We start from the raw sequence: 17,876 nt of genomic DNA, 5'->3' as shown, positions 1-17,876 counted from the left end.
CTGTAGAAGAGGTGAGTTTTATCGTAGATACAACAGTCTCCCCTCTCTAACTTATTTTTACTCTTGGGGGGTATGTCTCAATCTTCCTGGTGTATTGCTCCACCCCACTTATTTGTATTTTAATATACAAATATAAGTGACAGTCATTTAATATATCAATGTCAGTTATTTTTCCCAAGTGCATTTGTATTTAACCTTTATTTCTAAGTACTAAATGCAAAAATAAATAGATAAGCAAATCTTCAAATTTCAGCTTCCCTTCCTTAATCATTCTAAGGAATAAGGTAAAATACTAAGGGATTTGTTTATAGGTTGCAACCCCTGCTCCCTCTAGAATGGGCTCAAAACTGAAATTGTTATGACATTAGATGCTGAAGGGCAGTCCCTGCAAATTTCTGGAAGTGCAGAAGCTGAAAAAGTTAGCGTAGAATTCACTGTGGTTTAGTAAAACAGAACTTTGGCAGTGATTCTGTGTATATTGGCGAGGGAAAAGCAAAACCCTTACAACCAAGGCAGCATTGTCTAGGAACTCAAATACTCAGAGTGCCTTTTCCTCATGTGAAGTTATGAAGCAGTTTTACTAACACTATTTTGGGAACCGTTTCTCAGGCAGAGTCCCCAGTTTGAACGCCTCCTATTTTTCATCTTCCTTTTTCTCACAGTCTCAGATCTCTCAGGGTGTTTTCTTAGCGTCACGTTTCCTTTTGCAAATGGACATGAAACTGTCAGAATGTACCATCAGCCGAGTGGATATCAGGAAGAAAGCCCAGTAACGTCTGCTCACAACTGACTTGGTACATTTTGTAATAACAATGGACTTACTACATTAATGAAGCGGCCTGCCATCCGCATATAGTAAAAATGACTTTTGTAAAGAACACTGATATTCACAAGAGAACAGAGAAGGATACATGGAAAACAACCCAAAGAAAGCTAAACGTAGATCTAAAACAGAACAAAGTTTTGTTGTTGCCTGCCTTGCTCTTTTACTTAAATCTCTTAAGATATTTTTTTGTTAGGAAACAAAAATGTTTTTGTTACCATATTTCTGCTTGGAACGTTTTAAAGATTTATAATCTAGAGATGTTTCTTAGAATCCCTTTAGTTTGGAGAGAAAGAGTAATTCTTCAGAAGTTCTTATATAGTATTATAAAACATTAATTTATTTACATTACTAATTTTAGCTATATGGTTTTAGCTATGTATATGGAGTCTACTCTGTTCTATGCAAGAATAATTCTTTTTCATTAAAACAGGAGTTCTCAACCTTGACATGATTGACATTTGGGGTTAGATAATCCTTTGCTCTGGGGCACAGTCCCTGACCTCTGTCCCCTAGATGCCAGTAGGATCCCCCAACTGTGACAACCAAAAATGTCTCCAGATATTTCTCAATGTGCCTCGGGGCCAAAACTGACCCCCAGTTTAGAACCACTGTACTAAAGCAAGGCATTACCCTTGTTACCTGAGAGTTATTCACTAGGATAAACCACTAAAAAATAGCCAAATTCCCTAAATAATGTATATTAGACATGCTATGTCAATCCCATTTTTAAAAATCTTATATTTTTTTCCCAAACTGAAAATTCCCACATGCATTCCATACATTAAAACTCTTCTTGAGTTATAAAATACATCTCAGTCTCCTTTCAACCCATCTTCTCAGGAGTTTATTGTCAACACTTTTTTAAAATCAGTAACACTGTATAATCTAAGCACACAACTACTGAGCACACACTCTCTTGGGCTGATTTTTCCAGACGGTTATTTATACCCATTTCATCTTCCCAGCTAGACCGTAAGTTGCTCAAAACAGGCAGCAGAATGAGATAGGCTTGCGCTCTAGCCCCAAAACATAACCGAGGCATGATTTCGGACTCTTTACTTAATGTCCTTAAATAAATTTCTGACTCTAAAATTAAAATAAAAACAGCACGTATCTCATAGTGTTACTGAAAGAGAGGAAATGAGGTATAATATAAAGTCTTAAGAACTCTGCTTAGCATTTCTGTTTACATATTGTGCACATTATGCATCAAGCACTTTTCTAAGCACTACATAATCTCATTTAATCCTCATTAAAAAATCCAGGAGAAATGTGTAATTACTAGCCCCATGTAACAGTGGAGGAAATGGAGACCTAAGAAAGCTAAGTAACTTACCCAAATTCACACAGTTCACAAATAGTGGAAGGGAGATTCGAATCTAAGCAAGCCAGTTCCACCCTAACCAGGAAAGCTTGCTTCCTCTCTGGTATGAAACAGGAACTCAGTAAAGTTATCTACCGTCAGTATCGTGTTCATTTCTTTTGTCCTTCTTCAAGGCACTGAATATGTACTAAGTACAGAGCAAATGCTCGGCATTTAGTGATGATGTTAACAAGGGAACTTTGCTAGGATAAGCACTGGGTTATATTTCTTTTTCTGTTTTGTTTTTTTAAGTCACTGAATTTGCAGATGCTAGAATTTCTTTTTTTTTTTTTTGCAATGGTCATTTTTTGGTAATTGTTTTTGTTTTTGTTTTTGTTTGAGGAGGGAGGTAATTAGATTATATTTATTTATTTTTTTAATGGAGGTACTGGGGATGCCCGTGCATGTTAGGCAGACGCTCTACCACTGAGCTATACCCTCCCCTCTGGTTATATTTCTTTAACATTTCTTTTCCAAGTTAAAGTTTCAAAATCGTTATTTCATTCTGTATCTGGAGATCTGGATTATCCTTGTACAGAAACTTAAAATAATTCTGTCTAGAATCTTATCTAAAATATTTCATAAAAAATACACTGATACATCAGTATCAGTGAGCAGTGAGAATGGAAAAGTGCTTCCAAAGTGCCAGGAAAATTTACAGACCCCCTCTGACTATACCTCGAAGCTGAACTAGTCATTTCAAGCTTTACGTCCAGTAATTTTATTTTTTAAGAAAAAATTTTAAAATATTAAATACTAAAAGGAACATCTCTGATAGATGTTTTCACATAAATGCTGAAACTTTTAGAGCAGCAGAGTTATTCTCTTTGAAATACAAACTTTAAGAGCATACTTTTCTTTGGAAATTTCAGAAACATTTAACCTGTTTTTTTTTATTTAATTCCATTAGATATTAATCCCACCTGTTAATACAGAAGTGGTGTATTATTTCTGGCAAAGAGAAATTAAGTAACATATGAAAAGAAGGTGGCATATCACTCAGCTTTAAAAAAGTTTTTAAAATTAAGGTTTTTCTTTCATTTGGTAGAACACTCACATGTTAACATATATATAATATGTATGAAAAATATAAGCAGTATTTTAAGATGAAGAAGCTGAAGTATAAGAGATAGTACAGAACTAACTGAATAGGCTCCGTCACTAATAGGTCTCGAAAAACTAAAAAGAACACATGGATTGTGTCCCTGTTGGTACCCGTAATGTTCTCTTCCCTTAGACAGGAACCAACTTTCATTATCTCACAAAAGTATTGCTGCCAAATGTGCCACTGGAATATAGCTCCATTTATCTTACTGAATAAATGTGGTGAAAATCGACCCAAGCATCAATTAATGTTAACCAAATGTAAGACAGTATCATTCACTATATTCATCAGACCTAAAATACCACAAATATATACATATCAACAAACAAAAAATTCTACTGAAATTTAAATAGGAAGGAAAAGGGCTAACTTTACTCATAAAACCATGTGACAAGAAACTGCATGACATTCTAAATGAGTGAGGAGCAGGGGTGCCTTCCTAACACGTTCTATTTCCCTACCACGTAGAGAATATAAGATAAGAGATGAGAGTGAGACATGTGTTCTGGAACATTTTACTCATCTTGAAATTATTTTATATAAAAAAGCCCACTGGGAAATCATTTCAGAATTTTTAGAATCATGGGTGGATACTCAAAAACATTCCGAAAATATTTAGTAAACCAAAATTCATGTCCAATCATAACTTAAGGGCCGGCACTAGGGAAATGTTTGATTTGGAAAAGATATACTTAAGGGTAGCACGCGGTTATAAGCCAACAGCAATGCCAGTTATAAAAAATACTATTCGTAACTCCATAATTAATTCAAGAATTTATGTTTTAAATTAATCCAAAGATGTTATAAAGTTTGAAACCCATGAAAATTCTAGATAGTTATGGATAGAAATAACAGACTTACTTATAACCTACAAAAAATGGAGAATAAAATTATTTTTTAAATACTCTCTCCCTAGTGAGGCAAAAAAGACAGCAACACCCAAAAAGAAAGGTACAGTTACACATATTCATGTGTTCTATTCATTCACCCAAAATTCTCTGGGATCTTACTACTAGGCCAGACTACTATGCTACTGATCTACTAAGCAACTATTTTCTAAAAATTGAGTGAGACACAGGTCCCAATCTTATAAGCACATGTGATAAGTTTTAAACAGAGGTCTGGGAAGCTGTCAGGGGAGCAAAGACTGTGTCCCAGAATATCTAAAAGACAATGGAAGTACTATTCCACCATTTGTTTCTCTCAAGCTGGAAGAAAAAAAAAAAAAAAGGATCTAATAACTTGCTCAACACAGAAAATCAGAATGGAATTTTTTTGCTCCAAGATGAAAAACTGAAAATTATCTCAGTGCACAAACTACTCAAAAAGAAAATTCTTTGGCTCAGATAAAGATTATATTTAAGAAATAAATGTCTTCTGTTGATATCTGGAATAATTTTAACAATAGTAATCATATTCATTGAGCACTTACTAGGCATCAATGAATGTACGTGCTTCACAAATGTCAGCTCATTGAATTCTCCCAGCATCTCTAGGATCAGAAAAAGTAGACAAAGGAAGGAAACTTGCACAAGGACACAGGGCCAGTAAGTAATATTTTCTCTCTGGAAACCATGCTTTTTAATAAATATATTCTGCTTCCTCCCTGGAGATTCTGATCACTGCAGAATTCAGGAACAGTGGTCACAGAGGATAATGTATTTTCATAGTAATTTCTACTTTGCTCTTGCTGCTGACAAGAATTCTCAAATGATTAAATAAATGATGTTTCACTACATACAGATCCAGCACCATGCCTCTTACCCCAACATTTACCAATAGGAAGGATGATTTCTAAGCTCCTTTCCCAGGGAACTTTTAACACTTTGTGTCGAGAATCATGTCCCTTAAAGAGGCTTAATCCTCTGGGTGGTCCCAGACATCAAGGGATAGAGACTGCTGCTTTGGAGACACAAGATTGGAGGAAAGAGGTCTACCTCTCCTAAAACTCAAATGTGTTTGGATTTTCTTAAGTTTCCTCAAGTGCTGGAAAGTCAAGCTCCTTGTGCACTGTGCATGGTGTGATGACTACAGGGTGGCCATGAAATCTGGACTCCAAGAACCTGTGCACAGGGGTGGGGTCCCTCTGGTGTGGCACGTGATTACTGGGAAGGCTACTCTGAAAAGTGTTCCAGTGCCTGCCAAAAGTGGAAAGCCAGCACCTATGAAAACAACATTTAGCAGAAGGTTTGATGCCAATGAAGGCAACCACCAAGGCTCAGAGCAGACCCTACTCCTAAGTTACAGGCAACTCTAAGTACCTGGAATACCTGTAGGACCTCGGAGAGGGGGAGATCACCCACACACACCCAACCTGTTCTAGTGAGTGTGGTGGGGAGCTTGGAATCAAAATTAATGCAATCTAGAAAAATCATGTAAGGTGAGATTTCGCGGTGCTGAGTGATGTGGAGAATACCCATTTCACTGCACGGTGATGTGTGAGATCTCTGAGTAACTGCTCCATAGGAGTGCAAAGGCATAAGAAGCAACAGAGCCTGATTCAAAAAGAACTGAACACTTGTAAACCTTTAGCACTTGATGGTTAGTTTACACAGGAATAGGTGGTAAGAATCAACTTGTAAAGGAACTTTCATGTTTCGTTCCAATCATCTTAACGGATGCTCCCCCCCCCGGCTTCCCTCGTGTCACAAGTCCCACGTCAGTACTGCCACTGATTCATCCTTGACCCCACATCTGCCCTGAAGGCAGAAGTGAGGTTGTGGTGTGTTTCTTCTTTCCCCAAGATCACCAGGGAGTACAAACCCAAAGTTCTTCATGAATCCCCACAAGAAGTCAAGCAGTCTAGAACATTTAAAAAGTCTTCCACTCTGAATCACCCCAGTTTTGTACTTATATTCTCTGACAATATGTGAAGGATGACAATTTAAATTTTCTTTGTAGAGAACAGCTATGTTCTCAGTAATTAAGAAGCATTCACCCAAACCATGCAGTCAGCACACCTTACAGTCACCAATGGTGTGCCCCATCTCAACCAAAGCTCTCTGCAGAGGAGAGGAAAACAGTATTTCACAGTGCTGTAGTAATTAAGGGCAGAGTCCTCAGAGCAGAGTACCTGCCTGGGTGCTTAGATATGACCTAAATATAACAAAATCACAAATCAGTAAGTTGAGGGAGCATTAAACCATATTAACATATTTGTGGAGGCTATCTTTATGTGTATGAGAGAAAGAGTACGTATATGAGGGGAAAGTATACTATATATTGTGTGCATATATAGTACTTTCCATACATTTGATCATTTTGCCTTATGCATGCACTCTGTGCTGACCTTTCAGAGTTCGCTGTTTTCAATCTAATATGATCATAATTACAGTATAAACAAATTTCAGAATTTCATAGTGTAATTGTGGTATAGGTTTAAGGCGTTTGTGTTTATTTCTATCATTCTTCTCAGGGATACTATATTGAGTCATGTAATTAATTCTTTATAGGAATTAAAAAAGTAAAAAGTATTAAGGTCCTTCATAGTTATTTCATTTAAAAAAGTAAAATCAGCTGAAACCAAAAAACATTAGAAATCCATTGTGGAATATTTAAAGTTTTTTTTTTCCCCCTGAGTTTTTAAGCTCTGTAGACTCACGATAAGCAAGCAAAAAATAGAAGAAATTGCCTAGGACCTTATCTCCCAGAATATTCATGGTTTGGCAATGTCTGTATCACTTGTATGTTGGAAACGCAGGATCTATTTCCCAGACCTACTGAATCAGAATGTGCCTTTTGGAAAAAATTTCCCGGAGATTCACATCGACACTTAAATTTGAGAAGCACTGTCTGGAGAGATAAGGTCAGCCTCGAATCCGCAGTTTAAAAATCAGGAACTTGATTGAGATCTTGCTATGAGTTTATCTGAAATAGAATCATTTACTCACAGACAAAGACATTATGAAAAATGAAAGCTTGGGGTCCTTGAAAAAATATTAAGCAATACGAGCTTATAAAATGGGTTTAATACAATGAGTTCATTTATTTACAAAACAGAAACAGACTCACTTAGAGAACAAACTTATGGTTACCAGGGATAAAGCGGGTGGGAAAGCATAAATTGGGAGTTGGAGATTAGCAGATACTACTATATATAAAATAGATAAACAAGCAGCTGCTTCTGTATAGCACAGGGAGCTATATTGTAGTAACCATAATGAAAAAGAATGTGAAAAGGAATATATGTGTATGTATGACTGAAACATTATGCTGCACACCAGAAATTGACACAACATTGTAAACTGACTATACTTCAATAAAAAAGAAAGCAAATTAAAAAAAAATACAATGAGTTCACAATTCTCCCAAGTATATTTTTTTTCATAAAGTTTAAATGTTGGCACTAAGCTCTGCTGTCTGCTGAATGCTTAATTTAAGGAAAGGAGATCCTTCTGCAGTCTTAGGACTGTCCTTAGATGCCCTAATGTTTATGATGCTGATTCTGTAAGGAGAAAGAGCTGTGTCCAATGAGACCAGACAAGAATCTTCAGTACATCAGAACAATTAGGATATTAAAAATATCTAACATTAGTACGGTATTTTATCATTTTTAAAAATACTCTGGTATTCATTATCTGATTTCATCTTAGGGAATGAAACGTAATCTAGTTCTGAATTCTGAGACGAGCTTCTGTTATCATACATGATCTGTGCGTTCCTCAACGCTTTTTAAAAGAAGCAGAAATTCAGTGAGGTAGCTACAGCATTTGTGCCAGCTTTCTCATTTGGTTATAAAATGAGGTTTGTGGCCAGGGATGTGTGTTTTATTTCATACACGCAACAAAGAAAACTGTATTGCCAACTGAAATTATACTGTCACTACAGTCCGCAGATACAAACTTCTGGTACACGAGGAAAGAAACGATACAAAATCCAGAGTTTAATATACATCCACCCAACACTTAGTACCTGGCACAAATGACTCCCGGGGATATGTCAATATCGTCAAATTAATGCAAACTACTTACTTTTAAAATAAGCCTATGGTGAGTCAGGTGCAAATTTGAACTTCAAACTACCTATTCAAATAACGTTAACATAAGAATGCAGGGAAGGGCTGGCACTGGGGCTCGGGGTATTAATGCTACATTTGAACATACTGAGATTAGCAACCATGTCTGGGAAGGGGCTGTTTTGTTTTCAGCTGGCCCAGGGCTCTGAGGCGAAAACAAGGAAATGAGTGAGATGTTATGATTAAAATGTCAGCTCTGACTCCTCTAAAGATAGTTTATGGGGTGCGGCTCATTTTATGTTGGTATTTTAGGAGTGCACTATGGCATCTGTAAACGAAACTTGCTGGAATAGGATGATTTATCAAGAGAAAAAATAAAAAATAATATTAGATTTTAAAAAAAAATCAAAACACCACAGATACAGGTATTTTATCAAATGTCAACTATTTGATTTGTGTGGCACCCTTGAGAAAGCCCCCATGTACACACACAGGTAAAGCAGAAAAACCCAATAGTAATTTGTCATTTTTTACCAACATGTAAAACTTCATGGAAATTTGCCTTTTTAAATAAATATAGACACTATAAGCAATAGAAGAAGGTGTAGTTTTTGCAGATGTTAGTACATTTTTTATAGGTCTATCCTTATCTATCTTCAAAGAATTTTGAACATCCCAAATTCAGCTTTCTTGGTTAATTTGCATAGATCAAGCTCATCAAGTAATATCACCAAAACTCCTCGTGGAAAAATATTCACTAATGCCTATAGTTCTTCTCACTATCACCTCCTACTTTTTTTATTCTGTTTTTAATGGAGGTACTGGAGGATTGAACCTAGCATCTCGTGCATACTAAGCATGTGCTCTACCCTTAGCTATACCCACTCTCCTCTCTTACAATTTTTAAAAAATAAGTTATTTGGCTCTGTAATAGTCCCTCTGCTCTTTCACACGAACCTTATTATTGAATCCATTTCTCTGAGACGCTCTCTTTTCATGGCTTCCTGATTTCCTGCAAACTTGTCAATGAAATAATCCTCTCCCCCAAAAGATAACTCAAGTGAAATAAAAATCAAATCACAAGTGCTGAATAAAAATGTTAACAGAATGTCACACTATCCTTTCTCTGATAGCATTTAATCACCAGTGACAATTCCTTCCATGGGTCCTTTACTTTAAAAAGGAAGCTGTTTTTTTTTCCCCCTATAGCTCCATGTTTTGAAGCTTTTTAGAAATCAAGGGTTTAACCCATGTTGCATATGTACACTGTGGGAATCCAAGATGTACCTGTTCCCTGTTTCATGAGATGCATATGTCATGTTCTTTTTAAAGTGATATTATCAATGTCAATCAACTAGGTTTAAAATGACACTTGTGTGGGGCCAACTGATGTCCTTCAAAGTCCAAGGACCCCCATTCCTGGGCTCTCAGATGTCTGCCTGTGATCCCTCAACAGATAAAGTACATTCTTTGCTGGGCATGTTTGCCGTAACAAACTAACAGCCCTAGGCAATGCCTAATCTCACAATAGCTGAGGCTGGCTCCCCACCTTATCAGAGTCATAAACCCCACCGCCCTTCACAGACCCCAAACCTCTTACCTCACCTACAACCAGAGACTTGTGCACAAACCAGTCAGGCACTTTGTGACCTGACCTTATAAAAAACCTCAGCAACCGGCCCCCGGGGCTCACACAGGCCCCTCTCGTCCACGTGGCCTGCTGCTGTCCATGCACAGTGCACCCTAATAAACTCCATTCCTGTTCTCGCCCTTTGCCTTTGGTAAATTCTTTTACCAACCTGTGTCACCAGCCCATCACCAGCTCACCTCACAGCAACTTGCAGCATTACTCTCTCCCCCGTCCTAATTACAAAAAACAACCTCGGCCAGAATGCCTGGGGCCTATGGCGAAAGAAGCTAAAAAGTCAGATCCACACCAGTGGAAGTAGACTCAGAGAATAGAATCTGGGCTGCTGTCAGACTCATCTTAAGCATACTAACAGCCACTGTCTGTAAGATAGAGCTTTGCACTGATAGAAAAGGTTGCTTCTACATGGTATAAAAGAGAACCATATTTTTAAAAGTCAAGTTAGGTCAGTGACTTGCATGGCTGGCGAGTCACTGACATAGCCTTTAGGAGAATTAAGAACAGCTTTTCTAACAGAAAAGCCTGTGCTTTTCTCAAGATCACAGAGGGATGCCTGTTTTTACATATGGCTTCTGATGTGGTGTCTCTTTTGTAGAAAGCTTTCTTCCAGTGAACTCTCATTTAATTGATGAAAATCCAAAGAATTATAAAAAGAAAAATAAGAATAATAACTTCAGAAAAGCATTGGCAAAGGAGTGATTAAATGGGGTAGACTGAAGTGTGAGGTAACATTCAGAACATAAACCGAGGGGCCAGACTTGATCTGAGGAAACTGTCCCCTTCTAAAAAGCGCTGCTCATCCAAACTCTTGCTGTTGGATTCCACCTCCTGGTCCCCTCCTTCCTTCCAACTTTACCAACTTCTGGACACCCTTCTTGATTCCCCAAAGGCTTGAACCCAGAGCTCAAATTCTTCATTCCTTAGAATCTAACCTTTCTCTTTTGGCCCATTTTCATTGTGATTTCAACAAGCTCAAGTCCCTCCTATTCTTAAAAACGAAAAGCATATTCCACATTCACCTCCAATATATTTAACATACTCTGGCCAGAGCAAACTTTTTAAGATGAAGAGCCAACTGTGTGACTTGTGACCCAAAAGCCATCAAATTCTTTCCACTTTATTTCTGAAAAATCTCAGTCTGATCTTGTTTCATTGTTGCTTTTCCTCCTTCATCTTTGCTGTGTGTCTCTAACAGCACAGAACCTTCTAGTTCCTCACAAGCCCTCTGCTCTTCTCTGGCCTTTAAACACACCTGGGACTCTCCCTGCTCTCAGCATCAAAATTCTCTTCCTTTAAGCACCAGTTTAAATGTCATTTCAGCAGGAAGACATCCTTGTTTTCCAGACTGATAAACTGCAATCTTCATTCCTTCCCCAAAACCTGTCCCTGGTGGGTAAATTGCCATTCCCACGTTTTAGCAATCATCTACAACTCTGCCCAATTCATCACCATAATACGTATCATCCTTCCTCATATTTCCACCTCTATGACCGCCAGTTGAATGGTGATATTAACCAGGAATGCCAAATTTTATTTTATTAAAAAAAAAATTTAAACAACTTTATTGTGGTATAATTTCTGTACAGTAAACTGCTCATATTTCAGATGTACAATTTGATGAATTTTGATAGATGTCTATACCTATGAAACCACCACCACAATCATAATACCTAACATCTCCATCACTTTCCAAGAGGTGCAAATTTCGAATTCCCGGTTTATCCCTTCCCACCTCCTTTACCCACTGGTAGGAATACCGCATTCTAAAACATAAGGGAAGGATACTGTCAACAAGGTAATTCAACCTTACCCTGAGGGTGTGGTTCACATCACTTCAACACCAGTTTCTATAGCTACTTCCATATATACTAAACACACTTAAAGGTATAAGAACTGGAGGAACTACATTTTTAAAAAATCCTATAGGCACAACACCTCACAGAGGCAGCTAGTCTGAAGACTTGACTCAGTCCTCTTTCCAGAAGAGAATTAAATAAAATGTCTGAAATTCAAAGATCTGTGTGTCATAAGATAGTCATGTTCTCTGACCCCAAGTACTCTCAATTAACGTACAGTCAAGGTGAAACGCTGTTCCAACAGATGAAAGAGCGTAAATGTTACCGAAGATGTAGTCAAAGATTACCCCATCTGAGGAAGGGACAGCCCCTGGCTTGGCCAGGGAATCAAGCAATTAAAGAGTGAATCATAATTACGTATTTTCAGCAGAAAAGCAAATAAAGGTACTTACGCATGTCACCGAAGGCTCCCTTTGTGACTTTGGTGGCACGCAACACCACTACCGTGAACTTGTGGGAGTAATGGTGCTCCACCTGGGGGAGAAAAAAGATAATAAATTTAAAATAAGCTTGTAATATAGCATCCCAGCAAATTGTTCCCATTGTTTCCTTGAGACGAATAAAAAAGATTCCAGTTCAAAGGAACATGCATACCAGAAACATCCTCTGATCCTGAGGCTTTTCCGTTTTTGACCCTTTCCTCTCTCCCGCACGGAATTATTGAGAAGTTTAGATCATGCTTTAAAATGTCACTACAGCTTGACTGTTAGGACTTCTTTGCAGTCCCTACTTTGCAGGGTTTACCAAGCCCTTGGGAAAAAAATGTAAATCAGGACTGGAGGCTTCCTAGGAGTACAATCAGGCTTTGTACTAGATGATAAGAAAGCCCTGGCTTAGAAAGGCAAAGTCAGAGCAAGATGTTTGCATTACCTAAATTTGTTTGTTTTTATTGTCACTGTTCAGTGAAAGACTTTTCTGGTATAACATTTCCAGAGCAGTTTTCAAGGTCCTTTGGACCAATAACCAGCAAACTGCATCTATTCATTTTAATGCATTTGTTATAAACCATATATGGCAATGTTAAACATTTCTATTAGCCTAATAGTGCATGCACGTAACAAATATTAACAGGTAGAAGACTTTATTAATCACTTCACCTACCTAGAAGGTGGTTAACCAACAACTCTACCCACCAAAACAGAACGGGAAAGCAGGAATTCATAAAGTTCTCTGAGAAACTGAAAAAACTACAAAGTCTTTATCTAAAATGCAAGCACTTTTGTTTAATCTTAGGAGTGGCTCACATTTATAAGCTGCTCCCACCTTTCTTGATTTTAATAGACTTGCTTAATTGGTTAAGAAGTCCATAACTAATTAAAAAGAAGCTAAGATACTGACAATACTGAGAATTAGAATGACAGTCTAAAAGCAAGGAGGCAGCAAAATTGCAAAAAACAGACTCATAAGGACCAGCAGTAGTCGGATATAGGATCAAAAGTTATACAGCATTCAACAGTTTCTGAAGATATCACTTAATCAATTTATGTTTAGATTTATTACACAGTATCAAGAATAGATGAAGTTATGAATGATGGACAACCTTGTTTAAAAAGGCACAGAAGCATATAAAATCTTTTAAGATAATTCTCATTCAAGTTTAATGTCAAAGGAAAATACCTTATATGTTCAGAAGAGCTCTGAGTAGCTGAAGTTTTATTCTACATAAATGAAGTTACTAATCATGAAGGGGGGACCGATAAATGCTTAAAAAAAGTATGTTGCCTTATACTACAACCAAAAATTACATGCATCCTTCCCACCAAAAAAAAAAAAGACAGAGAGAATCCACTATTATAGTTGGAGATTTCAACACCACTCCCTGCTCTCATCAGAAATGAACACATCTAGCAGGCAGAAAATCAGTAAGGACACAGTTGAACTCAACAACACCATTAACCAACTAGATAAAATTAACATCTACAGACTACTTAATCCAACAACAGGAGAATACATGTAATTCTTAACCTCACATGGGACAAAAATACAAAGTCTACTCTCACAGTGGGATTAAACTAGAAATCAATAACAGAATGGTAGCTTAAAAAAATCACAAAGTGCTTGGAGATTAAACAACACACTTCTAGATAACAATGTCAAAGAAGTCGTCTCAGGAGAACTTTTTAAATATTTGGAACTAAATTAAAGTGAAACTACAACTTACTAAAATTTGGAGAATGCAGTGAAAGTAGTGCTTAGAGGGAAAGTTATAACACTGAATAATATATATATATATATATGAGATGAAAAGAAGACAGATCTAAAATCAATCACCTGAGTGTCTACTATAGGAAACTAGAAAAAGAAGGGCAAATTAAATCCCAAGAAAGCAGAAGAAAAATGGTAAAAATCAGAGTGAATAAAATTAAAAATGGAAAATCAATAGAGAAAATCAAGAAACCAAAAGTTAGTTCTTTGAAAATATCAATAAAATCAACAAATGTTTATCCAGGCTAAATAAGAAAAAGAGAGAACACAAATTATAAATACTATAAATGTATGAGGGAAGTTCATTATAGATCATATGGACATTAAAAGGATAACAAAGGAATACAGTAAGTAACTCTAAGCCCACAATTTGATAACCTAGATGAAATGGACCAATTCCATGAAAGACAAAATCTGCCAAAATTCATGCAAGTAGAAACAGATAATCTGAATAGGCCTATATTCATAAAAAAATCAAATCAATACTTAACCTTCCAAAACAGAAAGCACCAGGCCCAGATGGATTTACTGGTGAATGCTACCAAATATGTAAGAAAGAAATTACACCAGTGCTCTCCAATCTCTTCTAAAGATAGAAGCAGTGGGAATAGGTCCTAACTCATTCTATGAAGCCAACTTTACCCTGATCCCAAATCCATACAGAGGCATTACAAGAAAACTGCAGACCAATATCTCTCATAAACATAGATGTAAGAATTCTCAACAAATTATTAGGAAATAAAATCTAACAATGTATAAAAAGAATTATAATCACAACCGCATGGGATTTATCCCAGGTATACAAGGGTAGTTCAGCATTTGAAAATTAATTAATGTAATCCATCACATCAATAGGCTAAAAGAAAAATCACATCATCATATCAGTAGATACCAAAAAAAAAAAAAAAAAAAAGGATTTGACAAAATTCAATACCTATTCATGATAAAAATTCTCAGCAATCTAAAAACAGGTCAGAACTTCCTCAACCCAATAAAAAACATGTATAAAAATTCTACAGCCAATATCATACTTAATGGTGTGAAACTGGAAGCTTTCCTGCAAAGATCAAGACAAGGATGTCCCCTCTCACCCTCCTTTCAACCTTGTACTGGATGTCCTAACTAATGCAATAACACACACAAAGGAAATAAAAGATGTACAGATTGTGAAGGAGGAAATAAAACTGTCTTTGATCACAGAAGACATGACTATGTAGAAAACCCAACAGAATTGATTTTTAAAACTCCTGGAATTAAGAAGCAATTATAGCAAGGTTTTAAGATATAAGGTTAACATGCAAAATTCAGTATCTTTTCTATACATCAACAATGAACAAGTGGAATTTGAAGTTAAAACATAATACCACAAGCACCCTCCCCCCAAAATGAGATACTTAGGTATAAATGTGAAAAAAAAAAGTGCAAAGTCTATATAAAGAAAACTACAAAACTCTGATGAATGAGAACAGTGAAGAACTAAATACACAGAGAATATTCCATGTTCATGGATAGAAGAATGAATATTTTCAAGAAATCAGTTTTGTCCATCTTGATCTATTGATTCAAGCTTATCCCAATCAAAATCCCAGCAAGCTATTTTGTAGATATCAACAAACTGATTCTAAAGTTTATATGGAAAGGCAAAAGACCCCAGGAGAGCCAAAATAATACTGAAGGAGAAGAGCAAAGTTGGAGGATTGATGCTACCTTACTTCAAGACTTACTATAATTACTATAATGCTACAGTAATCAAAACAGTGTGGTATTGATGAAAGAACACACAAATAGATCAATGGAGCAGAATAGAAAGGCCAGAAATAAACCAACACACAAATAGTCTCTGTGTGTTGACAAAAGAGCTTTGAAAGGAGCTAAGGCAAAATTATGGAAAAAAGACAGTCTTTCAAAAAATGATGCTGGAACAACTAAATACTCATATGCAAATATATATATATATATATATATATATATATATATATATATATATATATATATATATATATATATATATATATCTATATCTAGGCAAATGATATCTGAGCCTGAAAGAGAATAAGTAAATGCTCTTGAAAACCCAATTTAGGGATTAGCTCTCTCCACTAAAGGTAACTTCTTAATAATGATTATTACAAATAATAGCACATCCTCCCCAAATCATCCATGCTCTTTTTCCATATCCTAGTACTTTCAATACCACATGGGTTTTCAAATGCCTAAAAACTCCCTTGTGAGATAAAAGTGATTAGCAATCCTCATCTAGTATTTAACACAATTTTGAAATTGTTGCCAATGTATTCACATGTCAAACGTTTATTAATAACATGTACAGACAGGTGATATTGTTATTATAAGGATTCAATGAATATAAACCCTACATTGAACATTCTACTGTGAATTATGTGAATTCTCACTTAATTTTCCCAACAACCCTATAAAATAGGTGCTATTATATATATTTGTAGAGGAGTGAAGTGAGATTCTGAGACATTAAGTAATTTCCCAGTATCTCAGATAGTAAAAGTTAAAACTGAATTAGACTCCAGTCTTCCGGTCCCCAACGCCTTTACTCTCTCTACATTCCCTTACTTAACACAGAGAATGATAACATGAACACCAAACCTGACAGTAAAAAAGGCTATTTCTACTTGTTAAAGTTGTATAGATAGTTACAATCTAGTCTGTCTATTGTATCTGTAGTTGATCTAAAATCCCTCTAGTAGTTGGGTTATTTCGTCTATCATTCACTTCTGCGTTTTAATCTGCTTTAATTTCCATCAGCCTCAATTCTGTCTTCCTAAATATAATGAATAAAATACTGGAATACTGCTCACAGAAAATAAGGAGCAAATTGACCACTTTCTTGGTTTTTTATAATTTTGGAAACATCATAAATCTTCAGACCTGTAAATTACTTTCGAAGCAAGAGCATCAAAATCATGGCAATCTCTTTCTAAGAGCTGTAAAGAGCCGTTATGTCCTGGGGCCAGTATCACATATAATTATAAACCAGTATGGACTGGGCTAGCTTCCGACTTGGATAAGAGACTTCTGGTTATGTCCCAGGGATGCTGCCAGAGGAAATGATGCTATTGAACACAAAACTGGTATTCCCCCGGGGGGGGGGGGGGGGCTAATGACTCAGCATAGTGCTACTTAGTAGTTGACAAAAAGAGATGCACTATTTCAACTGAGATGTCAAATATAAGCTCAGTATCCTGACTTAGTCACCAAGATTAAGCCTTGCCTTCAGGTCTTGGATTAGTTTACTCTGTCTCTTTTTTTTTAATCCATAATCTTCTCCATAGTAAAAATCACAACCATTTTTCCTTTCACAACTATAATTTCCAAGTCATTATGAAAACTACTACTGTATTAAATTCATTCTGGAGAATTATTATCGACATGTGTAACCAAATTGATTGGGCAATGGAAAAAAAAGTAGTCCATTTGTACAAAATCAATTTGATGATTGTCCTATCTGTTGAAAGTTCTGCTGTTACAAAGAAGAACCAGTGAACAACCATAAAACAAATCTAATGGAAGAGAAGGTAGATTCTACATGCTTTTTTTTTCTATTCAACTGCCATTGCCTAATTTTAACTCAAACTCAAAGACTGTTAGTTATGATAAAGACCACAGAAGCTCATTACTGAACCCAGAGATTGTGATCACTGTAATCAGCAACAGGGAACTTCAAACAGATCTCAGAAATTTTAAAAAGAATTGCTGCATTGATGTCGTCCGAATCATGATGCCTTTTTAGATAAGATACTTATTTTCGGTTTCACTTCCTGGCATAGAGTTTCATTCCAATACATCTAAGAGGCACCAAGCATCGTGCTACCATTCTCCCACATTTTTAAAAGAGCAATTACTTTATTTTTTTATAATCAACAGTGTTATCCAAACTTGCTTTAAG

General features: G+C 36.2%; 1 protein-coding gene across 2 annotated transcripts in view; it reads right to left on the bottom strand.

The window, feature by feature from the left end:
- The window catches only part of PLA2G4A (phospholipase A2 group IVA), a 185,136-nt gene that overhangs the window by 72,800 nt on the left and 94,460 nt on the right, over nt 1-17,876 (bottom strand). For both annotated transcript variants that reach the window (XM_074351811.1, XM_074351810.1), the window contains exon 3: nt 12,145-12,226. In XM_074351811.1, the coding sequence (XP_074207912.1) occupies nt 12,145-12,226 (82 nt within the window). The remainder of the gene's footprint in view (nt 1-12,144; nt 12,227-17,876) is intronic.

This window comes from Camelus bactrianus, chromosome 23 (genome assembly GCF_048773025.1).
Source record: "Camelus bactrianus isolate YW-2024 breed Bactrian camel chromosome 23, ASM4877302v1, whole genome shotgun sequence".
NCBI classification, from domain to species: domain Eukaryota; kingdom Metazoa; phylum Chordata; class Mammalia; order Artiodactyla; family Camelidae; genus Camelus; species Camelus bactrianus.
The sequence above is the reverse complement of the archived record's forward strand: the minus strand, read 5'-3'. Positions and strand labels throughout refer to the sequence as shown.